This window comes from Pavona decussata, unplaced genomic scaffold (genome assembly GCF_977016875.1).
Source record: "Pavona decussata unplaced genomic scaffold, jaPavDecu1.1 SCAFFOLD_12, whole genome shotgun sequence".
In the NCBI taxonomy this organism is placed as follows: Eukaryota; Metazoa; Cnidaria; class Anthozoa; order Scleractinia; family Agariciidae; genus Pavona; species Pavona decussata.
The window spans coordinates 1,291,275-1,317,453 of NW_028145435.1; the positions used below are offsets into that span (position 1 = coordinate 1,291,275).

General features: G+C 36.9%; 2 protein-coding genes across 4 annotated transcripts; one reads left to right on the forward strand and one right to left on the reverse strand.

The window, feature by feature from the left end:
- Positions 1–3,154: 3,154 nt before the first annotated feature.
- On the forward strand, positions 3,155–10,837 carry LOC146487978 (bifunctional arginine demethylase and lysyl-hydroxylase JMJD6-like). 2 transcript variants are annotated; one of them, XR_014867592.1, is made up of 5 exons: positions 3,155–3,865; positions 5,656–5,791; positions 7,477–7,606; positions 8,625–9,035; positions 9,164–10,837. XR_014867592.1 is itself a non-coding variant. In XM_085125020.1 (4 exons), the coding sequence occupies exons 1-4, from the start codon at positions 3,249–3,251 to the stop codon at positions 8,708–8,710; spliced, it is 969 nt and encodes a 322-aa protein (XP_084981146.1). In that variant the 5' UTR covers positions 3,155–3,248; the 3' UTR covers positions 8,711–10,837. The 2 variants fall into 2 exon arrangements, 1 of the variants encoding a protein (XP_084981146.1); XM_085125020.1 differs by having other exon boundaries at positions 8,625–10,837.
- A 1,968-nt stretch (positions 10,838–12,805) lies between these two features.
- Positions 12,806–23,857, reverse strand: LOC146487979 (glucose-induced degradation protein 4 homolog). 2 transcript variants are annotated; one of them, XR_014867597.1, is made up of 8 exons: positions 23,667–23,857; positions 23,478–23,537; positions 21,571–21,645; positions 20,145–20,177; positions 18,792–18,893; positions 17,744–17,874; positions 15,088–16,435; positions 12,806–14,950 (listed from the first exon to the last, which is right to left on the reverse strand). XR_014867597.1 is itself a non-coding variant. In XM_085125032.1 (7 exons), the coding sequence occupies exons 1-7, from the start codon at positions 23,808–23,810 to the stop codon at positions 16,372–16,374; spliced, it is 609 nt and encodes a 202-aa protein (XP_084981158.1). In that variant the 5' UTR covers positions 23,811–23,857; the 3' UTR covers positions 12,806–16,371. The 2 variants fall into 2 exon arrangements, 1 of the variants encoding a protein (XP_084981158.1); XM_085125032.1 differs by having other exon boundaries at positions 12,806–16,435.
- Between the last annotated feature and the right edge of the window lie 2,322 nt (positions 23,858–26,179).

Here is a 26,179-nt window from a genome sequence, read left to right on the forward strand (position 1 = left end):
GAGGCCAAAGTGGACCAAAATACCGAAATGTATTTTTTATTGTCTGATCCGTTTATTTAGGAAAGTAGCAATACATGAGAAATTGTAACGGCAAAGTACACGGTAGGAACTGAATATTACATTTCTCAAATACAATTGTTTGAATTAAGTTATAAAGGACTAATTTTACGATGTAAAATGATACATCAAAATACTGCGGAACTAATCCCTCAGAATTATCCCGAGTTCCAGCTTCCGTGGGTGTTTGGTGGCAAACAAATTTACCACCTCATCAAAAACAATTTTAACTTGATAATGAATGTGCATTAGTGCGAGGGACGACAGCCTTTCATGGCCCATGCATTCCCTGTTATATGTATGCATCCGCCTTAAACAACTCGTACTTCTTTCGCATTCACAGGTCGTTGCAGGGATTGTGGCACATATCTTGAGGAGCGCATATATATTTGAAAGAGATCATCATCGCACTCCTAAAGAGCTTTGGCTGCTGTATTTGACCTTTCTTCCTTCGGTTTTGAGGAGTATCTGAAAGAAATAAGAAACAATACGTACTGTTATTTTTCACTTACCCATTTGTGTAATTTGTTGTTGTAACCCTTGATTTTCGTCATCTATTCGGTTTTTCACGTTTTGCTCCGGGTTTTCAACCGAATTAAGGAAGGATTCGGCAGCGATCATTGCGTCGTGATGGTACTTCATTTGCTGATGTCTCTTTGCCTAATTTTCCTAAATCTTATGCCATTTTATGAAAGTGCCCTTGTCTTTCCTGCAATGCATAGGTGTCATCAAAGCACAATGTAAATTTACAGAATACTCCATCTACTGAAGGGCTGTAGACCATCCACGAGGACTCACTGAGGTATCGTGACTGAAACCCTCTTCGGCGCTAATGAAGAAATCGCGTTGGAAACTTGTAGTTAATCGATGGCACAAAATGACTTTTAATCAAGTGATACTTCTGACCAACTGGTAGCTTATTTGCGGAAGAGCCAAATTTCTCAGAGGTCGTCGAAAACTTTCCGATGTCATTTATTTTTTGTTGTATCATTGGTTCTAAGTGATGCAACGTTAGATTGTCATCAGTATTTTCAGGTACTGGGGCTTGCGAAGTCTCTACAATTTTATACTGAAATAATGCAAAATTGTTAAGAAAGTACACATTGGCTTTTCATAGGATAATGACATTGCATCAGGAAATGACGATAAGAGACCAAGAGAAACAAAATGTATTTTCCCTCTTTGTGTCTCGAAAACTTCTATTTTGATGGTTTTTAATGCCTGCGGATTTCCAGAAGGTGCTGCTTTAGATTAACCCTCCCCAGTCCTTCTCCGAATTGTTACTCTGTGTTCCCTTTTTTTTTTTTTTTTTTTTCCATATTAAGGAATATCGACTAAATCTCAGAGCATAATAATGGGAACCAGACTGGTGGACATTGCGAAAATAAGTGTGATTTACCTTCTATATCTCGCTGTAAAACTGTAGTTTACTGAGATAGATCTGAAGTCGTGGTTTCAGCTGGGCTGTCGTCGCAGACTGCATTGTCATTGGAAATTGGGAGGGGCGCCCCGCCCCGCCCCTCCCAATTTCAAAGGGAAAAGCCCTGGGAACGAGGTTGGGCGAAAGCCTGATATCATCAGGTTACTCTGAAAACGGATTCAGCTTAACCAGAGGCCGCCGGCTTTGCCTAGCATTAAATTAAAAGGCCTCGTCTTATCCTTATCGTCAAAAGCAAACCAATGCGCGCCTTATCTTTTGAATCATTAGACTTGAGTTATCAGTCCCTGATCAGTTTATAACCATTGTAAATTAGCGGCGTGGAAGTGAAGTACAACAACAACGTGTTTTTTCTAATATTTTCCATACTAAATGTCAGTTCTCAATATCTTTCACACTGGTGTCTAGTTGTGAACCCTAAGGCAGTCCTGTTTCCTTTACAGATAACAGAAGTACAGCTTCAATATATTAGACCTAATAACGCATCTACCTGTAGTGTCTATTGTCATCGCTAAAAGCTTTAAAAGGTGGTTTCCATTGTTGCATAAAATTTACTTGCATCAGAAAAACAAAATAATAATAAATAAAAGCTCGACCGTACAGCAAAGACTTGAGATGGCAATATGGATTCTGAGCTTTTATTGCAATTTATTGGGTATTTCCTTTCCGCATTGTCGCGAACGCTTTTGTGCTTTTTTTTTGGACAACCTGACGTGTGGGCCGCTTCCGGCGTAGAAAAGTTCATAGCAAAGCCAGTTATGTTTCGTCACGCGACAGCAGAATCCATTTGTTCCCTCGCAAACAACCGGTAAATGACTACTGCTTACTTGTACTGAAAAGAAATACAGAGAATAAAGTGAGCGTATCTGTTTTCTTTGTGGTTGAGGTCTGCGAAAAGGTATTAATTTCATGCATTTTTCTGCGAGAACAAATTAATGTTATCCAACACGAGCGAGAGTATTTATTTCTTACAAGAAAACAAAACTTAACAAACAAAAAACAAACAGTGTACTTCAAGGTCCTTCTCGAGTCAGTGTTGAATGAAGCTTCCCGATATTCCAATTGTTATTCAATCTGGGCAAAATTTAAAGCAAAATCTCACCACATTTAACTTCGTAAAGATCACAGATGGAAAACTTCCTTTACAATATAGTGGTGATGTTCTTTGCTATCTTTTCATGAATAATTAAGAAGCTTTAGAGAAACAGCTTTGTTCCTTTAAAATCCAGTAAAAAACGGTAACTGTGTTTGGAACGAACCACTGCGGCAAAATAAAAGTACAGGATCCTGTAGTAAAGGATCTAATCAGCAACCGTGAATAGCAGAACAAATAATCTAAATAACAGCAAGGCTGCACGCGCAGTCGGTGAATATATTTTCCCAATATTTCGAAAGCCACGGCCTTTGCCACGGCCTTTCTGCTTCAGGGTATGTTTGAAGAAGAATTACCGGGTCTTAAATTTTTGACAAATGATAGTTAAGTTTCCCTTTTTTTTTTTGCTTTTGGGGGAGAGAAAAGTTCGTGATATAAACTCGACCTATCGATCGACCCATTCCCCCCCTCCCCCGTCCCACCCACTTCTCCCGGCTTCCCCGCCCCCTGCAATGGTCTCTTGCTGTGACAGGGCCCTGGAAACAAGGAAGCTGTCGTAAATATTTATGAAGTTTCACTGGACGTGTTTTTATAACATTGCTTACAAGTATCATTGTAGCCTAAACACTGCTGGAAGGTACTCGCTGGTTTCAGTCGTTAATGATGGCTTCTTCAAAGAGCGTCGATGAACTTGCAATGCTGTTTTCTGACCTTCGAGAAAAATCACTGAAACGCGGTGAAGCTCTCGAGAGCATTCGTTCGGAGTTCCTCCGTGAAGTTAGGGACTCTTCGGCTCCTTACAAAACGAGATCAAAACGGCTCTGGATATTCCTTATCTTACCTGTTGTTTTGGCCGTGGCTTGCTACTACTTTGACGTCATTGAACAGTTGAAAATCAGAGAAGAGCCCTGTCTTATGAATGTGAACGAGATATTCATCGAAGTGACGCGAAAGCCAACCAATTGTTCTCTTGTGTGTGAGGGATTAAAGGAGATTCCACGGGTATCCGACTTATCGCAGGAGGATTTTGTTTCAAAATATGCCTACTCTGGTAGACCAGTTGTAGTTATTGACGCGGCAAAGAACTGGTCGGCTACTGAGAGGTTTAATTTCACTTTTTTCAAGGAGCTCTTCGAGAAGAACAAAGACGCGTATCGCGTGAATGAAGACGAGTGCCAATTCTTCCCCTATAATACGGAGTTTACTTCCTTTGAGCAAGCAATGAATATGTCCAAAGGAAGATCAGAATGGAAAGAGGAGCCGTGGTATTTTGGCTGGTAAGTTCAACTCCTTCAGCTTTTATATTTGAAAACAAAAACGTGGAAAAAGGACAACAAAAATTAACCAGCTGAACACATGTATGGCGTAAGATGAAATCTTAATTGTTCAGTTCATTTCCTTGCTGTTGAGTCAATGTGTTTTCTTGTATTTATTCGAAGTTAGTTGCCATCAATTACGAATGGAACCGAAATTTAAAAGTCAAATTTCAACCTTGTTTGATTTCCTATCGAAAATAAATGTACAGCTGTCCAAGAACACAGCTGGTGTTAAGTTTGAAATGAACGTGATGAAAGGAATTGAAATAAATAAACCTTTCGTTGCATTGATTGTTCGCGATTTCTTCTCCATTTAAATTTAGTGAAAAGAATAAATCAAGACATTTCAAGTTATTAATATCTGTAACCTAGCTAAGACTTTGTTTTTAACCGTTAGATATTTTAATACATATTTTTCGTTTTGTTCATTCCCCCCTATATTTCACTACTATCTTTTTTAAGTCATTCAAAATTTTAAGTAAAATTACCCAGCTTATCTAGTCCACGCTGCCCTGCGACGTTTTCTGCAAGAAAGTCTTTTATTATTTATTTAAAACCATTTGCAATTGTGCCAAAAGATTAATGGTTGATTGCAACTATGAGTCAAAACTTCATCACATCTTATTATTCAACACACATTATGTAACACTTCCAAAAAATAGTCATGGTCCACTGATACACTGGTTGTCCGTTATGTCAACAAAAACCCTTGACAACAAATATCGTAATTTTGTGTTGCTGAGAAAAATGGCAAAATAAAGATGGTCTCCAGGTTTTCTTCCATAAAACTGTGCTTTGTTATCAATTTGTTGAATAATAAAACAATCAATCTAGTGGAACATCCCCTGATCTCCCCCTATCAGATGATATTCTGTGGGATTTTGCAGGATAATTGTTAATTATTATTTGCAAAAAAGATCAAACCAACTTTCTTTTCACAAAGGGAATACACATCTGTTGTTTGAGCACAGGTCACAGAAGCATAACATAAGAGTTTGTATGGTGTTAAAATTTGTTGGAGCAATATTAAACAGCTAGTGATGTGTCCTTGAAAATCAATCTACAAAAATTTCAATTAAGTCAGAAAAAGCTCAAACATTGTATTGTCAATTGACTCATGATTATTTTGCAGAGACATATAAAAACATGTGCTGTCCAGTTCAGAACTCTGTTATTTAAGTAATACGAGGGCAGCAGAGCACCCAGTGGCCCAAAAACAGAAATACAGTGGCATGGTCGGGACTCATTCCAGCCTGCACATGCTATTTTAAAGGGCCACTGCCATGGAGATTTTGTTGTATTTTGGTAAAAACTGCTCAAATATTTGACAAAGAACCTTTTTCTTGTTTAAAATTGCTCTTAGAGCAACAGAAGGAAGCTATAATCAGTTTGTTTTGTGATGTCTCCAGTCAATACATGGTACATGGAAAGAATTAACTTAAAAAGATTGGTCAATTTTTTCAAGATGCAAATTCGTTTCCATCCTTAAGCTTTTAGCCATTTGCAGCTTAAAATAATTGATAACAGAATGTTTCTGTGCTCTAGTAGCACGCAAGAACTGAAGTGTTTCCATCAATGCGTTGAATAAATTGTATTTTGGCTTTTGTAGGATGATGATCTTGTCCCTTTAAATTTCCAGCAGTGTAAACACTTGGGTTCAGTTTTGTCCATTTTGTAAGCTTCTAATCAATTTACTCAGAACTGACTATCATATATTGTATGTAACCTGTTTCCACTCACATTCTTTTCAGGAGTAACTGTGATCCTATGATTAGACAAGAACTGCGCACTCATTACCAAGTACCATATTTTTTGCCAAAGCAGTCAGAGACAAGTGAGCAAGACTGGATTTTTATGGGTGGGCCGGGACCTGGTGCTCATATACATGTAAGTTGCGATAAACAGCCAGTCTAATCAAAACCTGTCAGTAGCTGGGAATTTTGCATACTGCGCTGCATGAGAACTAATAACCCGGGGGGGGGGGGGTACTCCCAAAAGAAATGGATAGGGGTGTGCGGCTCACTTCCCAAAACCCTTACCCTATTCATGACCAAAATCTGCGATTTTCCCTACCCTATTTATGACCTGACCAATAATTTGATACCCCATTTATGACCAGTTCAAAAACCCCTGGAGTCCAGCGCGTGACCGCAGCGCATGACAAGCCGTTGCGACACGTACACAGTTGCTGTAAATATCATGATGAGCTAGTAGCTTCTTCTTCTTCTTCTTCAAAAAAAAATGAATTCAAGACTAGAGTGCAAAAATTGATATCCTATTTATTACCAAAATGGCGGCAAAATGGCTAAATCGATACCCTATTTATGACCAAAGCGGCTGAAAAACCATACCCATACCCGCACATACCTATATAGCCCATATAAGGGAGTACCCCCCCCCCCCCGGGACTAATAACTAGATGCAAGGGCACACCATGGTGTAAGCTGACTATGTTCCAATCCAGCCTGACCTTACCAAGATTATTGTAAGAATAATGAGTACTTTATCCTGGGGGGGGGGGGACTCCCATATAAAAGTGACGCCAGGGTGATTGTCTGAAATTTTGAAAAGATTAACCCCTAAAAGGTACCAGAATTCTGTTTTGTGGGTGTGGTCCGAACAATTTTTTGCCGTTAAGAAGCACCAAATCAGTTGACAGACATTTACTTCCCCTTATATTTTTTTGGCTCAATACCCTAAAAGTATCACCATACCTCTGGCGGAAGTCATTTTTAGATTTTAGCACCCTAAGAGCTGGACTACCAAACCATGAATTTTAACTCCTAAAAGGTATGAAAATCACCCCCATCACTTTGATATGGGAGTCCCCCCTCCAATTTTATCCTACTTCTGTTGACAAGAATAATATATATTATATTTATCAAGTATCATGACTGTTAAGTCGTTTGTATGCTAAATGATCAGATGATGTCTAAACGGCCAGATGGCAGTTTGATGTGTGGCTCACATCAAACTGTTCTGACCTGCATGTGTCAAAATGATGTTACTGCACTCAATTGTTGACCTGAAATACAGTGACTTGAAGTGTGAACCCTGGTTTTTGGAGAGGTTCTTAATAGTTAGGTGCTTAATTCTCCATATTAATTATCATATCTCTACTCTCTGGAAGGTCTATAGAATTTAATAGTCTATAAGATTCTGTCATGTTGGGAGATAATTTCTCCTTTGAGTGAATATGCAGGTGGTCCATAATTATGGTGTCTCACCCTCAGGAAGCACCGGCGTGTCACTCAGGGTTGACATCAATGTTATGGTTCTTGTTGGCGACCTGCATGGATTTCAATGTTGGATAGAGATATTTTGCTCAGATCACACCACCATCTCAGTCAATTGTTTCTTCAAGAACCTGTGAACTGATCCTTTCAAGATACTGTTATCTTGACTGGCAAACATGTGCTGACAATCTTACCGCGTCACTATAAAGCATGTTATGAATAAGATCACTATAGAGGGGTAGGTAATTAAAACTAAGGTATTATTCGTTATATTATTGCCAAGGAAGGTCAGTGGTTTCAGGTGCAGTTATTCAATAGTGCATTGTCTTTCTATAGATTGATAATGTAGACCGTCCGTCATGGCAGGCACAGCTGTCAGGTCAAAAGACGTGGACCTTGATCCCGCCTCCAGAGTGTGAGCATGTCTGTCATTCCATCACAACCACAATAAACAAAGGAGAAGTCAGTAAGTGTTGATCAAGTTTTAAATATGATGCTTAATTGACAGGACTGCAGAGTCAAAGGAAAACTTTGGGTTTGACAAGTTGGCTGCATTTGCAGCTTACAGTCTGGACAACACTAATGTCATTGAGTATCCCCACTGGGGTTGATGGGGTGCACACACTTATGTCTGCAAATTTAAAGAGTTTTCAATGTAAATATAAGTTGTACATTGTATTGTAATCTTATGATAAATTTATTAAAACAAATAATTACCAAGTGAAGGGGTGAAAGAGAAGCTAAAGAGAAGCTGTTGGGGGTGGGGGTGGGGGAGGAACTCTTATATAAAAGTGATGGAGGTGATCGTTGTACCTTTTAGGGGTTAAAATTTGTGGTTTGGTACCCCTTAGGGTGCTAAAATGTGCACTTCCTAGGGGGAGGTGGGTCTTAAAAGTCAAAATCTTCTAAGCAAAGTATGAAGCTCAACTGGAATTTCCTGGGGGATGGGGAGAGCAAAACAAAAAAACCTTCCATGGGGGGAGTATTGATATTCTCTTGAACTGTATAAATTATCTAAAATGATCTCCTTAAGAGGTATGGTGGTACTTTTAGGACATTAAGCCAAAACATATGAGGGGAAGTAAATGTCAGTCAACTGTCAGTGATTAGTGTATTGTTTTAGAGTTGTGCATTGCTACCTCCTAGGGGTAAAAAATTGTTCAGACCATGACCACAAACAGAATTCTGGTACCTTTTAGGGGTTCTTTTCAAAATTTCCCAAAGATCACCCCCATCACTTTTATGTGGAAGTCCCCGTTCCAGGGGCTAAAGCACAGAAAAAGATCCACAACTTAATGACAACTTAATAAATATTTTTACACCATCTTTGTTGAAATTTTGATATTAAAGCCAATTTTGGCCTGGAAAACTGATTTTTCTTGCCAAGGATACCATTCTTGCCAAAGATACCATGTTGCTATGAAATGTCAATTCAAGTTTATAAATGTCTTCTTTCAATAATTATTATTGTTATTATCTTACAGTAGTTGTGGACACGAACCAGTGGTATCACTCAACCAAAATTTTACCAGGAAACCTCAGCATCACAATTGGAGCGGAATATGATTAGACGTGTAGAGTGTACCGAAAACCCTGAGGCATTATTTCTTATGCTGACCATACCACAAAAAATACTTTTGTTTAGTAAAAGCCCGATGTTTATTCATAACATGTTATTATGAATGAACAAGAGATTGGCTCAGTTATGAACCAGGTATAATATACTATTAGTTTAGTAATAAATAATTTAACATACTTAATTAAAAAAGTAATTTATGAATAGGTAATTATATAAGTGGTGCTACATCTCAGTGGTGCTATTATGTTAGAAGACAGATAGTTTGGTGTATTTCAAGGTCATTGAGACTCGACACTTGAGATTTCATGAGAAACATGTATAATTATATAACTTAAGGAGTAAGGAGATGAACTATCAGTTCATTTTTGTAAAATTACAGTAGTTCAGGAGGTGGGAGCGGTGGGGGGTAGGTACTCCTCTCTATCTTTGGGTGGGGGGGTGCAGCTCGGTTCTCCAAACCATGAACATATTTCAGACCAAAACATGTAATTCTTGCGTGGTACCCCTTTTCAGACCAGTGGCTGCTAAAATTTAAACTCACTTTCAGACCTGGTCTGTAGAATCCATAAATGTTTCTGTAAAATCCATTCTCATTTTCAGACTTAAAAATGGTTCAAATATAAACCTGTTTTCAGACCAAAAGGGTTGAAAACCCGAACCCTTAGGTGACATACAGATCTATATTTAAGCTTACATAGGGTAGTACCCCGCCCAAGTCCATGAGTCATTACATGTGGACAGATACACATTTGTTTAAGGCATGCAAGTTATCTCAACATACCAGACCTAACAGACCTCCCTTAATTGTGCTTTTGATGTACTATTCAGCTTGTTCTTTGCTTTAAGTGTAATGCCTCAGGTAATGAATAGCAGTGTTGACTATTATAGAATCAGTAAAGGGCTCAGGGCATGATTGATCTACAAGTGCTTTTCAGATACTTTTTATTGTCTTAGCTCACAGTTCACTGGATTTTTTGGATGTTAATGGACGTTCAGTTCCTTCAGGAAACATTGCCCCAATGTTTTATCTGCTGCTTGAATTTTTTTTTTGCAGTAAAAACCCATGATTATGGGCAAGATATGTTTTTTTTTTTTTATCACAAAATGAAACCCAGCTGGTAAAGTTTTTAATTTGCTACAGATCATGACCCCACTAACTAGAACTGAAAGCCTAAATATATTATTTTCCATGCCTTAATTTAAATAATTTATTTGCTGCAATAACAGAAACTTTTGTTTGCTTAAGTGGTTTTTTTACTTTCCCATGTAGTTTGAGTTGGCATGCATGATCCTACTGTAGTTAAAGTGCTTGATCTTTTGTTTGAAGTTATCTTCTTGATTTTTGCTTTGATATAGCCAGGGTGTTATCGGACCTGATCTGCGAGACCCACATGAAATGCCAGGGTTCCCAATTTCTGAACTTTGGGCTCATAAAAACGTAATACTCTTCGAAAACAACCTTGATTTTACAAAATTAACATATGATATTTATTGCAAGTCAGCAACCATGAGAAGTTTCTCTGGTACCAGTAATTTAATTATAAGGTAGAATTTTTTTTACAGTTGTTTGTTAAAATCTAGCATTTAAAATGTCAAGTTAGAGTCATCAGCTTGCACTCATGAACTTGGTAGTTGTTGTAAAGTAGCTGAAAGGAGCAGTCAATAGAATTAATGTAAATTATACCAGACAGCATATTTAACAGTGTTGCAATATTATTTTTTCAATGTGTGAGTTGTGTAGCACCATAAAATGCAAAAGAAATTAGATTCAATCTGTGATTGAAGTGGTACATAGATCCTAATAGGCTGCTTTTTAAATATTAAAATTCAACTTGATATCAAAGTCCAGAGAACACAAACTACCGAAATGAATAAACATGATTATTTAATTTCCTTGTTTGTACCCCCTTGGCCTCGTTTTCAAACTGAATTTTGATATATAATATATATTATAGATATATAATACTTCCGCATCATGACATACACTTAAAATACTATGTAACTTCCAGTAATTTATTATGCCTATGAAGGAGGTAATCTGTAAAATATTAATATTTTTCAGGTTGCTGTGAAGATTAATGTGATAAATTGATGCAATAAAGTTATACATTCAAACTATGATATGACTGTATTGAGTTCTGTTCTATTTTAAATCCAAGAGACTTCATACATAATAATTCTAATAATAATTCAGTTTTGATGTTCTATTTTAATAATTAATTATTAATTATTGCTCATTGATTTATCACTACTGTCATAAGTCTGATAGTAGGAAATTGGACAGGCTTCATGAAAGGGCTCTTTCAGTATATAATGACTGAAAGTCTAACTGTAACACCCTAGTGGATCATGTTATTTATGACTTAACAGATTGGAGAATTCAGGATATTCTTGTTATTGTTTTCAAACATTTGAATAATTATGCACCTGAATATTTTGGTAATTTAATTCACTCTTAGGGTTAACACAATGAATTTAAAAGGAATAAATTGACTTCTATTCCCAGGGTTGACACTACAACGAACAGCTTCTGGTCAGTGTCCTACACAGCTTGCAACTCAATAAGGAAAATTAGGTTTTTCTGATTTGAGATAGCATACATTTTATTGATTGGTTATTGTATGTAAGTTGTTACTTAAGTTTTTGTTTTTGCCTCAGCAAATTACCTATTATTTTTAGCTAAGGGCTTAACTGTCCCTAGTCAGTCAGGAGTTATTCATTCATTCATTTCATTCAGTCACGTTTCCCAGTTTGAATGCACACATTTTGTTGCAAACAACATCGTAGGGCTACTTGTGGAAAGGGGATGTGTAATGTCTTAGGCCAAAACATTGTAAAAATGCTCCAAACTTATCTAGTTTTGCATACACTGCAGATGTTGTGGTCCTACGCAAAATCGTTAGAATGTAGCATTCAACCAAAAAGGCAACATGCCTCAATGATGAACGTAAAATATCTGCAGTGCATGGAAACCTGGACAAAAAAAGTGATAAATATGGACCTCTTGGTACAACATAGATTCCAGTCCCTCTTTTTTCCCCCATAAAAAGCTCACCAAAAAATTTCAAACCTAAAAAAACAAAACAAAAATAACAACAAACTGAACAAACAAACAAAATTCGTGGTCACTAATTTCAAACCCAAGAAGGATCTTTGCACCTTCCTGTCACTAAAAGAAACCAGAGCACACCTCCTTGGCAGAGGGTGGTTGCAAATAATTACTAATTTTTGGTAGAACACTCATGTTACTTTGGAGCAGGAGATGGTGCAGTGGTGGGATCAATTCCCAGACTTTGCATCATACATGGGTTGAGTTTGTTGTTGGTTCTGGTCCTTGCTCTGAGAGGGTTTTCTCCTGTCCTCAAAAACCAACATTTCCAAAATTCCAAATTGAACAGTCATACACACTGGTTAAAACAAAGTTGATTTATTTGTTGCCATATTTTACTGTAAGCTAGAGGAGGCCTGGACCTTATAAGCCCCTTGCTTCTTGTGTCAACAACCAAACCCTGTAATTGTCAGAATATAATAAATTATTATAACCACCAATTAATCTCTGTTCTTATTGGACAAAACACATCACATGGTACAGAATATGAATGGTTATCAGACGATAACCATCGCCTGATTTTTATCAACAAGAAAAAAAAGAAGAAACATTGCTGTTTTAGGTCTTAGTTGTTGTAATCCAATCACAGTTGAAGAAATTATGTAGGAAGCTTTTTTGACTGCAATCAAGCTGTGGTCATCACTGGCTGTTCAGTCTTTTCTCCAGTGAAGCAAGCATGCTTATAAAATAAAATGAACCCTTTTCAGCTTGCTGGAATACCAGATGATAATGCCCTCAGCTTGAAGATTGTCCTAAAAATTTCACAGTTGCCCTTGATGCTTTCCATCTTGGCCAACTATTGTTTGGATGACCTTTCAGTCTTGTTGAACGTAATCATCCGATATACCAGCCACTTGAAGGAGTTGATTAAGTAAATATGCCAGAAAACAAATTATTTGACTCTGACATGGGCATCACAGACTCATCAATCAATATAACTGACAGAGAGAATCATCATTCACTGAGTACCACAAAAATGCAACTACCATGTAATTTATTCATTTTTAAAGGAATGGTAGTGGCGACACAGATACTGATTTTGTAACTGATTACAGCATACTAAAACTTGACCACAACATTGGATGCTAACAGACTTAATTTCTCATGTATGTTCACATAATTATTGACAGGTCAAGAGAATCACCATCCACTGAGTACCACAAAATACGACTACCATGTAATTTATTCATTTCTAAAGGGATGGTAATGGCGACGCAGATACTGATTTTGTTACTGATTACAGCGTACCAAAACTTGACCACAAGTCCACAACATTGGATGCTAATAGACTTAATTTCTTATGTATGTTCAGAACCGTATTACCCTGTTCATTGTCATCAGGTTATAAATCACTACCACAAGTTAGTTAAATTACGTATATACTTTCAGAATAAGTTAAGTTTTACAAATACCGGTAAGTAATCTACCGTTAAAATTGGGTACCAAATAAAGTTTCATACGAGGAGTCTCTGCCCAAAGGCGCAACCCCCTACCTTTATTCATACCAAATATTACTAAAACAACACCCCTTTCACAATATTGTACCCCTTACTTTGCCATTTTCAATATTACATGCATCTTTCGACATGCAATTCAACCAGGCCTAAGTCTTAAGTGTAAGCACAACCAATTTATTTATGGTTAACTCTACTTTGGGCAATGAATCTGGGTTTATTTACCTTCAGGCTCATGTTGGGGGAATATCAAGAAGTGAATTTGAGATTGATAAATCAACGGTTTTGAAAATTTAATACCTTACAAATAAAACGACCAAATTCTACCGGAAGTTACAGAACAGAGCTGATTGAAAGTGGTTAAATAGCTAAACTGGCTAAGACATATATCAGCCATTTTAGGTCAGTAGTTGTAGTTGGTTTGTCATTTCTTTTGCCAATAATAAGAAAATTTTCCGACTTGATGATTAAAAAAATGGTCTTTCAGCTGTTTGTCTAGCATGTCGAAAGATAGTCACTGTTCTCTGCAAAGCACATAACACTGATAATGGCTATAATCTTTGTGTTGGAATTTCTCTTCAGTTTTTTGCTACCCCATCTAATACTTCCCCACCCCCATAGGTAAGACTGCTTCTAATGAGAACCTAGCGATAATCTTAAAAATACCCGACAGTGTAATTAATCACACTTTTAACAAAATTATTGATTTCATTTCTGGCTTTAACTTAAGAGTTATGCAAACATCAGGTGACACTCTGCACGATTTCGCCTTAATTATTTGTCAGTGGTATTGTTGTTATAGTATACCGGGTGGTTCTAGCTTTTGAGTCTGTGAATGAAATCATCAAGTACGACAATTGAAATTTAATTTCAGTTCAATTAATGAATGCTACGAAGCAACACTTTGTTATAAAGCTATTGGTTGATACTGTTTTGTATTCAACCATTCAAATGAAAGCTATAGAACAATACTTTTTTGTGGTGGGGACTATTGTGCTGTGGGAGGTGGTTCTTTTGAGTCTGTGAATGAAATCATCAAGTAGTCATTAATGAGCAATACTTTTTTAAAGCTATTAAGCATCATTTTGTTATGCAACTTTTGGTTAGAACTGTTTGTGTGATAAAATTCTGACCTATTTTCAGTGAAAGGTTGCCTTAAAGGGCCCTACATTGATGGGACCAACAACCTAGCAAGGTTCTCATAATGAATTCACCAGTGGGAACTACTATGCTCATTCAGTTTTAATAACTACAGTTTTTTTTACCAGTTGCATACTCAATTTTGTTGTTGAATTCAATTCATACAATCCTGGACAATATAACAAATTCCCTTTCAATACAATAACATTATTTCAAAAATTTATACTTTGATAGCAAAAACTCAAGTGTAAAAAACAGAAGATTCAAAGACTAACATGGTTCTGTATCTAGATGCATCTATATTGACTGAGATACCTTTAGTGCCCACCTACAGGCAAGACCCCAATTTGTATGAGATTAATAATTATTTTGACGGAAAAACTCTTAAGTCTTTAAACCGAATGCTTGCATTTGGCGCATAAGCCAGGGCCAAGTTGTTCAAAAGATAATTAACTCTAATCCTATTTAAACTTTAAACAATGCTTTCATCTTGCTTACTGAAAATATTTTTTGAAAGCTGATTTTAAGCTAAAGTTTGTGTCAAAAGTGAAGGGTAAAAACCTTTTTGGCAACACTTTCAAAGTTCACATTGCCACAGGGTTTAAACTTTAACCGATGTTTTTATTGCGCTTACCGAAAATGTTTTTTTGAAAGCTGCTTTTAACCCTTTAACCCCTAATATCAAAGACCAAATTCTCCTGTCTTGCCTCCATACTTTTCTCATAAAAGTACTGGGGAGAAGTTATTAAAATATCAAGAAAATTCGCCTTGGGTAAATATCCTTAATTCTCATGACCTCAGGGTTGAATAAGCATTGATATTACAAGGAGAAATTTGATGCTGATCACTGTTAGGGCTTAAAGGGTTAAGTCCATGTCAAAACTGAAGGGTAAAAACCTTTTCAAAACACTTTCAAAGCTCAAATCACCGCAGGGTTAGCTTAACCATGCTTTGAACAACTGGGCCTTGATCTGTAACTTGCCGCTAATAAGCCTTGGTATCAACATCTACGTTCTCCTCACCGTTCTTCATATATTTTTAAACATTGTCTTTATTCTCATAACATGCATGTTTCATCAAGTAGTGATGTGGCAAGGAGAATTTAGATGCTGATAACTGTTGGACTTTAAAAAGTTTGACCTATTCAACTGTGTCACTCCCTTTCTTGACATTAACGCTGTGGTTCTAATGCTTTAGTCTGCAGGCGACAAATGAATCCAAAGTACATGTGCAACCATTTAACTTAAAGCTGCTGAACAGTAATTTCCTGTAGGACAGTTTATTTTCTTCTACAAGATGGTTCAAACTTTTGAGTTTGTGGATCAAATCTTTAAATGTGACCATTTTAATGAAAGCAGTTGAGCAGTACTTTCTTGTGGTCCTATTTCCTATGCTGTAAAAGGTGGTTCTATTTTTTGAGTGTGACAATAAAATCCTTAAGTATGACCATTAAAACTACAGGTATGAAACAGTACTTCCTTGTGGTGTGTGTGTGTGTGTGTCAAAAGTCATCTTACACAGTATATTGTGAAATATCCATTGCTTATTTTTTTGGGTGTTTTGTGACAAAGGATGTCTTATACTTTTGTTGTCTTAATTTTGAACTCTCTTGGTATTGCAATAAAACCATAAAAAGAGAATCCATTTTGAAGGCAGTTCAAATCAATAACGTCATCTCTCATTTGATTCACTGTATAAAACAATCTCTTAATTTCTATATGAAACATAAATTAAAGGAATTTGAGTCACAAAAAAATCATTCTGAATCTTTCTTTTCAAAGTAACACTTGTTACTCTGAGCCTAACAATCAAAAAGTAAAATCTCAAGAATAACTTATCTTTTGGTTAACCTCCATTGAGTCTGCACGGTAAACATGCAGTCGAACTAATTGCAAAGCTCAGTTGAAGAGTAAGTGTAAAAATGTATGCCAGCGAGATCTTGATCACTATCATCTGAATTCATAGATGGGTTGACTGTGATCAGGAACGTGGACGAGATTTAATGACTGAAACCTAGGAAACAAAGGAACAAGATATCTCACTAACGTTTGGTAAAGTTTACATGTGTATATAAAATACAGTATCGTTTTTAATTGCATATCACTGCAACAGTGCACCGCACCTTTACAGAAAGCCACAACAAATACAATGGTAGAAAACATGTCTTTTTGTTGTTTGTCTTGTATTATTGGAGTGGAAGGGGACATGGTAGCTAGAAGGGGGGGGGGGGGGGGGGGAGAAGGGATGGCATGGTGGTGAGAGCACTCGCCTCCTGCCAATGTGGCCCAGGTTCGATTCCCAGACTCTGCGTCATATGTGGCTTGCGTTTGTTGTTGGTTTCTTGTCCCTACTCTGAGGGTTTTTATCTGGGTACTCAGGTTTTTCTTCCTCCACAAACTGAGTACAAGTAGATGCTTATGTGCCACCAGTAGCTGCCCATTAATAAAACCCAGGCATGCTGCTAAGAGCCAGCTACCGGCGAATTTCACCATCTAAAAGAGACCTTATCAATGGCTGAAATTTCAACACAACACACTTGAGGTTAATTTTAAAGGAGCACAGTCCAAAAGAGGTGGCGGATGGGTTTCTTAATGAGCTTGTTGGGGTTTTTCTTAGCTATATCCCTGGAAGCCATAACAAACACATTTACAACAATTGTTCCAACCACAGACCTGTACAGGTACATTGTAGCCACTGGAAATTAATTTTACTGTCCTTCTTTTGTCAAATCAAAGAAAGTAACAAGAGAGAAAATAATAATTTTTTATAAATTTTAGAATGTTACACCCCATCAACAAAAACTTACTGTTAGATTCAAATATGCATTTTGTGTTTTTTGTGTAATCAAACTTGCTTTTAATATTGTAAATCAGTTCTATTCAAGTAAGGTTGGTACATTTTTTCGAATAAACAAACAAACTAACAAACAAACGAGCTCATTTTAATTTATTGATCCGAGGATAACATCTGTAAGTTCGCCCTTAGTTCTTAACTTTCGGTCATTTTCATTTCACTCACTGCTGTATTATATTTAATTTCTAGTTGCACCATCATCATCACCATCTAAGAATCAACTCTTAATAATCGAGATTTATCTTCTTTGATGGTTCGCAATAACCTTGATTCAACTGTTGCAAACATTAAAAGAAAGAAGACAGTGGTATTCGAGTAGTCAGTGTTCACTTATTTAACTTCCTTCAAATTCAATTTATGGTCAAAGCTTTCCACATAAATTGACTACACTGTACATGTATGACTGCGGAACTAAATAGTCACATAAGAATCGCAACAATGGACATAACAACCAAAATTACAACATACCATTCTGAACTTCGGTGATAATAGTATCCTTCAATGGTGGCAGCAGATTTCTGAAGACAAACATAATAAAATCCTGCAAATGATGCCCCAGTTATGTCTGTGATGGTGTGATCTGGGACTAAGAAGTGCTCCTGTGAATAAAAAAAAGCAAAAAAATTGTGGAGATGAGGACTTGGACCTTCTCTGCAGAGCCTTTTGATATAATAGTATTTTCCAGCCGCTGAGGACTGTTCAAAAAGGCATTCTGCAATGAATTCAAGTACAGATTCAGGCCAAGAAACTGACTGGAACGATTTACCATCCAAGTTCAAAAGAAAATGACTCAGCTAGCATTAACAAGCTCAAGTCTGCTATCAGTGATACCAGTATTCTGGACTTATTGGAGGACCTTTTTCTTTCCAACATAAAGCAATGGACAAAAAAAATGCAGATATTTTTTGGCACAATTTGGACATCTTAGGCAGCTTCAAGCTAGCCTTTTGCCACAAATAAAAAAAAATGAAACTCTGAGTGCACAATTGTCTTATTTAAAATTTCCCTGACTCACTATCTTGGCCTTATTTTCCCTGAAAGCTCAGTGTAATCCAGCAAAAACAATAAATAAACAAATAACAACAACAAAAGTAACAGCGATGTTGTCTGACAAAAGTGAAGACCACATGGAAGACTTCAGACACTTTGGAACCGAAACAAAAAAATGGCCTAAAATATTGACATTATAAGAAGGTTATGCACTCAGCCTTTCATTTTCTTTTTTATTCAATATTTTGTTTCGAAGTTTACTCTATGAGCAAAAAAAAGTGCTCATCGCCAGAGCTAAATACTGTTTACACCAATTCTAAAAATCATCACGGTCAACAAGAAGCAAGACATAACAAGAAATAGCTAAACACAGCTAAACAGCTAAAAAAAATCACCAGCAAAAATTAATAAATAAATAATAATGATAATAATAACAATAAACAATACATCAAAATTTCATTTCATTTCATTTTTAATGAGTGATTCTAATAAATAAACAAACAAACAAACAAACAAAAAGAATTACCTTCCATCTCATGAAAACAAAGTCTAAATTGTCGAGTTGGCTGTAGTCAAAAGTATCTGAGTTAAACGTTTTTGCAAACTGGTAAAATGCCAGGAATTTGCCCTATTGCACAAAGAAAAAAGTACATATTAATAAACATGACTTGCCATGCTTGCTAATAGAGCAGACAAGAGAATAAGATAAAAGAATACAAATACAGAACAAAATATTCAAACTTAAGACATCAAGCAGGAGCTAGATTACAATAAATCTTACAACTACTCAATTATTCAGAGAAACTCCTCAAAATGCAGCAAAAGTAAAAAACAAAAATTCATCTTCCAAATAGGACATTTTCACTATGGCGTCATTTGACAACAACTACCAGAATCCTTCAGTTTTTTGTTTTCTCATGCTAATTAGAGCCATTGTTCTTTGCTCTCCACTGGGATTACAAAATTTGAATTTGAAAAGGAAAAGGAAATGAATTCTGGTAGTTGTAGTCAAATGACGCCATTATGAAAATGGCCTACTGACACTCTCAATCCCCAAAGAATCAACAGAAGCTTTTCATTCCACTATTTTTTTTCTTGTTTTCCATGTTACCATGCTCCCACCAATACTGTAGTGTAACTCCATTGCTTCAATTTGTCAGATAAGTTACCCAGCTAAATTAGCTCTTACTATTAATAGTTAATCTGGGTGGAATTTTACTTGATTAAATTATGATCATTTAATTCTTGTAACTACTTCATGTAAACTAAGGTAAATAAATAAACTTCACTGCATATAAACAACACCCCATATATACAACCCACAATTCCTTTATTTGTTCTGACAAAGGACTAACACTCAAAACATCAGCTGGAGTCTCTTTACCATGGCCATATTTCAGTATTGATTAACCAAAAATTCATAACCTCAGAAATGGTACACTTGTGAGACATGGCTGATATAACATACTTTAATTAATCACAAAACTGTTTTGACAAATAAACTCATGCATGGAAAAAACACCCGCCAAATTTTTCTACCCCAAAAAAACAACAGTCCAAACACTTTTAATTAAGCTCAGGTATAATTTAGCTAAACAGTACCCGTAAGAATTTTACAACAAGCAAGGCTTAAAAGAATGCTCAACAGGTGGACACAAATTTTAGGCACGATATTTGGTGGCAAAAATGCTGAAGGTGAAAATTAGCCCTTTTGGGATTAGTTTTTACGCACTTTCTTCAGTCTATTTCAAGCAAATTTAGCATTGCATGTATTTACAAACTGCATGTAAATGTCAACCCCCTTAGATTAGATGCAATCAGTAGAAAAGGGTTCATGGCTACTGAAGTAGTACTGTTAAAAACAGAAATAGCATATTACCCAGTGTTTTCTATCAACTTCTTCATCAGCATCCTAACAACAGAAAGAAAAAGTACATTTTAAAACTTCTGGGAAGATTAAGTTTATTTTCAATATTACTTTGAGGCCCTTAGATGAGAATCACCAAGGTCAAAAACTGGAAACACAAAATCATCTTTCAAAGAAATGTAACAATGTAATAATGACTTTAAATTATTTAAAGTCACTATAACTCTATCTTAGATAAAAACATAGAATAACTGTTAGTAATACAATCAGGCTTCAGCATACATGTAGGAAGAGTAGCCTTGAAAGACCTTCATTACAATGACATTCTACCACTACATGTATGTCCTTTTATAACATAGCCAGGGTCAAGCAAGCACTGTGATCGGTCAAACTGAGTTCTGTATAACTCCACAATGCAATATGTATACGTGTGCTCTACGCATATGTACAACAATTGTACATATGCATAGAGCACACGTCAGATTTTTTGCCTGTGAAAAATCTGAGAAATTCAGAGACGGAATGCACTGTCACTCCAGCGATTCGCAAAGAACAGTCTCTTGTACTGATGTTCCTAGACTTTTAATTAACTTCAACTTGTCTCTCAACACCTTAAAACTTAAACTTGACTTGGAGTTAACTTCTTGAACTTGCTTACGACGTGACGGAAAACTAAACAGTTTGACTTTTTACTTGATTGCCCTGTCGCGTGCCCTGTCGTGATCGGCAAGAGCGTGCGCTATTAAATTACACTTTATCTCGTGTAAGGATAAACTTGATGTTGATTCATTAAAATTCGCACATGTCTGAGTAGTTGCGATTGTTTATATTTTATAAAAGAAATAAAAAACTTGTTCCTCATGCATTGTTGAGTTATATAAGCACTTGGGAATTTTTAAGAACACTTGAGAAGTGCAGAGAGCGGCGAGTGCCTCTCTGCACTTCTCTCGTGTTCTTAAAAATTTCCGCGTGCTTATAAAACTCAACAATGCACTCGGCGCGTTTTTTATTTCTTTAATATTAAAAGCATTGTGATAATCATTATCCTAAGGAACCACACGACACTTTTTAAATTAAAAAACATGTTTCGACAGAAACTTCTGTCATCTTCAGTTTAAATTACAAAGCACAGAGTTGAATATATAGTGCAAACCAAAATGCTAATTAACTATAAGCACAAAGGAAAAATGACAATGTACTGAATATTACAGAGAAAGTTTTAAGTTAACATGATAAAGTTGATGATTGAGTGTAGGTTTTTCCCATTGAACGTGAATGGCTTCTTCTACTCTGTGCTTTATAATTTAAACTGAAGATGACAGAAGTTTCTGTCGAAACATGTTTTTAAATTTAAAAATTGTCGTGTGGTTCCTTAGGATAACCATATATCTGCTACTATCCAGACCATTATGATAATAATATTCTATTTCGGCCTTACCCATTTCCTTGTTAAAAAGGGATGTTTTTCTCCAATAATCTCTCCGTCGAAGAAAGTGGTTAAGTTAGGATATTCCTGAAAATGAAAAACAAAAGTGTACAGTGAATAAGTAAGTCCTTTATTTAAAGAGGGTAGCACTATATAGTAATAACACTAATAATAATAACAATAATAATAATAATAATAATAATAATAATAATAATAATAATAATAATAATAATAATAATAATAATAATAATCTTATTGTAGAAAAAGTACTATTCACTTGTGTGGTATATACTTATAATAATTATCAAGGCATATAGGTTACGCATGTCGCCCTATAGACATCATGTAGCTGTATTAATTTGTAAGCATACGTCTTTCAGACTGCTGCGTAATATTGAATTTCTATAACGCATTAAAAAAAAAAAAAAAAAAAAAAAAAAAAGACAATGACATGAACAAATTCCAAGTTTTAAGGCGTGCACCCAGTGGTGAATTTTTTCTCTTTCAGGCCGTCAGTGCTATTCCTGGATAACTTGTTCACTTTAGACAAGTTGAATAAGTTGGAATAATTACAAATAGATCAGATAACATGAATATTTGTCTAACTGATGTTTTTATTGGCATTGCCATAACGCTTTCGTAAGGCCCCTTATTTGGTACATGTTTCAAACAAAGCATACAGTAAAATTCAGTAAAATTTTAGACTTCGAAATCTCTGACCCTAAAATCCCCCTGATAATGAGCTCTCCTGAATATAAGCCCACGGACTGTTAGGGTCAGTTGTTTCAGGGTCGACACTCACCAGAATAAAAAAAAATCCTGACTTTTGCTTGACTATTCACTGACCACAAACCAATTTTCATTGACTACCAAAGACAAATCCTAAGGCAATAAAGCCAGCCAGCGACGAAGTCACAGAAATCATCTCCTTTACAGATAATTTTTGGAACGACCTTACCTTTGCCAACAAGGAAACTTGTTTGCAAACCCAGTGGTTAGCCAAAATCAAACTCCCTGACTTTTCACAGACTTTGGGTTTGGATTTAGACGTTCCCTATATTGATGAAAAAATTCCCTAACCTTGAAAAAAAAAATGTTCCTCCCTGAACCTGGCCACTCCAGGTTTTAAGCTGATAGTACAGTGTCAGCATGTCAAGCTCTTAATATTAATATTGTCAATCTGAACTAACTTTAGAATGTAAAATTCCCTCCAGTAAGTCATTTGAACAAACATGAGTCCAGCGATTACATTCATTCAAGGACTTTGATTTGAATTGGATAGGAAAAGTAAAGGCTCAGGCAGTGATTTTTAACCAGAGGTCTCAGCCCTTTGATTGAATCTCAGATTTACCATCGCAACCTTTAATAGTGGTTTACGCATTTTTTATAGAACGAGATGTCTTCAAGTCATTTCTGTTGAAAATGTTTTTCTCACTTTCTTTCTACAAGAAAATGTCACATTCAAAACAGCCTTCACTGATTTTGAAACTTTCACACTGATGCAGTCAGACTTCCAGGCCATGTGCATTGTTTTAAATACAACAAAGTATGAAATAACCCATTAAAAGTGATTAAGAATAGAGTTTTAGTAAGTGTATTCGCTGCAACGCGAAGGGGACTCGAGCTAAGGAAAATAATGAGTATATATGGCACAATAAAATCAGAAGTTCATTACAACAGACGTCTGGGAAAATCATGAATCACCTGAAAGAACAATGGACCGTTTGTACACACATCTAAACATACGTGACTTAGTCTATCGAGAGTCTAAAAAATAAAACCATTTTGCGAACGCTGCAAACGAGTTGAGACGTGTATAAAATCCAACGTAGTATAGTAAGCTTCCTTCTTCTTCCGACCTGTCATAAAAAAAATGTTCCAATACAGCTTACAATTAAACACAATAAAATCCAACTTACATCTGTTAGGCCTTTGATTTTCAGATATCCACAGAGGAACCCCTTCTCTTCTTCTACATGCTAAAATTAAGCCATATATACGAAAGGGCATCGCAATAAGCTACTTAAAATTAACAAGAAAAGACAACCGCCAAAATACAAACCGGCGGGAATTTTCATCGAGTGTTGACTCAACTCACGCGAACCTACCTTTAAAACAACTTCGACATCGTAACGATTCCCTTTACTTTTTTGGTGTCCCTGGAATCTACTGCCACTGTATAACAGTGACTGGGCCAAACCAGGCTGTTTTGTGCCCGGGGGAAGGGGATTCAGGGCAACTTTCCCCGGCATTTTTTGACACTAGTTTTCCTCACGTTTTGTGGTCTTTTGAACTTACCAACGCTTCTCCCTTTGGGGATTGTGGGAAATATTGCGCGTTTCTTAGTCCCCAGTCTCCTTCCTTGGCAAGCCAACGAAGGTCTACGAACAGGCTTCTTCCTTGGATAACAACATTTTCTGGTTTAGAAACTTCCCGCAAATTCTATTGGAAAATGATGAGCATCTCCAGGGAATTTTTTTGTCAGAAAAAAAAAAGGACTAAAAAAATTAAGGAACAAAATAACTGGTCATTACTAGGTGATGGTTAGCGTACAAATATAAAAATAAAAACCTGCTAATTGAATATTTAAATAAATGCCAGGCAAGGCTAGCATGTAAGCATATATGTATTGCTTGCAAATGTACAATCTTACAAAATACTAGTCTCCTTCGCAGCCGCTCGGGCCAGAGTCACCCAACGCTGGGGACGGGGAGCGTTGCGTGACTCCGGCCCGAGCGGCTGCGAGGGAGACTCTATATGCACTGCATGCTGGGCCTGCGGTGTCACGGTATAAAGGAAACATGGCGTCGATTTTGTCGTTACCAGACGATTGTCTCCTCAGAATTTTTTCTTGGGTAGATGACCCCAGATCTTTTTACAACATTTCTCTAACTTGCCAAAGATTTTCTCAAGTGAGCAAAGCCACGAAGAGTGAGCTTCATACAAACGTTTTGCGGAAAAAAGCCGAGTGTTTCACTGAGTGTTACATAGACAAGGTTGCCGATATCGCTAATTCTGACGCAGATTTCAACAATTACAAGTGCAGACTAAAGGATCTCATACGAAGCTGTAAGCATCTTGCAGCCGCAAAAAGATTCCTCAATTATGACAAAGTCCTAGATGTTTGGCAAAGAAACGGTCCCGTGGCGGCTAAACTCTTCACTTGGGTAAGGAACCACGAATCCTTTGTGCGTGACGAGGAGCCGCTACCACCACCAGCGGATCCCTGTTACACATTCGAGCGGACTGTAACGATAAATTTACCACACTCCGGCAAAAGCATGGTGATCGAGTCTTCATACTATAATAATGTGATGGTTGAAATCGATTCAACTCTAACTTTCCATGCAACTTGCGGGAGTGTGGTCGTGAACAAACCTGATCCTTTTTACTGCTTCCCAGACGATGAAGGGCACATGTTTTTGGATCTCAGTGTTAGAACTTTGCCAGAAACAACAAAAGAAATGACAACACTCCTACAAAAGGAGGTTGGAGAGACCATTCCCCCAATAACAGACTATTTCTTCGTCTGGCTTTGCGGTTTCTTTCCAGACGCCCTCCTTCCAAACGAGTGGTGTGTCAACTTGCTTGAAGAACATAGACTGAGGTTTAAGGACGCTGCCAGAAACACTAAACCTACGCGTGCCTCTGTACAGCGTGATATAGATGAGTACTATGAGGCTCAACAGATTGAAAGAAACTTAGAAAGGCTGTTGTCTGAATGGTTGAGTGGCGAACAGAAAGAAACGAGTTGCTCCAAGACGATTGTAGAATTAATCCGTCTATTAGTTAAGAGATCAGAGCCAAAGATTCTTGAAGACCTTGCATTCTTGTCACGACTTAGCGATTGTGAGTGGTAAAGAATGCTTTGGGTGGGTTAGCTTTTTTTGCGAAATCTACTGTTTTCTCTTTCTATAACCGTAGCTAGGGCCGTTGAGTTGATTTTCTGTTGTGATTCACAGGAATAATCAAGGGATTGTTTTATTGAAAGCATCTTGGTCTCATTTTAGCTGTTGTCATTCAGAGCAGGGCTCAGATTTTGGTTTCGTTAAGGTATTGGAGTTTCTGTTCACGTTTGTTTTATAGAAGTTGTAATTGGCAGTACACCATGGCAAGATGTTTGATGTTTTACTCCACTATCTTCTCATTTTGGTTCAAGACCTGGTCATAGGTTAGTTTAGTCCAGTTCTGGGCCCTCCTCTCTCTATCACGCAACCTACGGTGCAGAGGGGCCAGGAGTGGATTAAGTTTGGGATGGTCCTGTGTAATAAACCCACTGAAAGATTTAACCCGCCATGCTGTTAATGAAGTTTGAAAATTATTAAAATAATGACAACTCATTAGGCATGAAAATCATTTTCGATTTGTATCTCCAGAATTTGGGATTATCCCGTTTTCCTACATTTCTATGATAGTTACCCCATTACCCTGACCACAGAATTATTTTTCCAGATATTCCTTGTTCCTGCAACCCCTAATTAGCCTCCCACGCAGACGTCCTTAGGGGTTCGTCGGGGAGACGCGTAACGAACCCCTGAAGGACGTCTGCGTGGGAGGCTACCCCCAACAGGAATCACTTGATTTTAGGCATCCAACTCTTTTGGGTAAGTGGAGAAGGTTG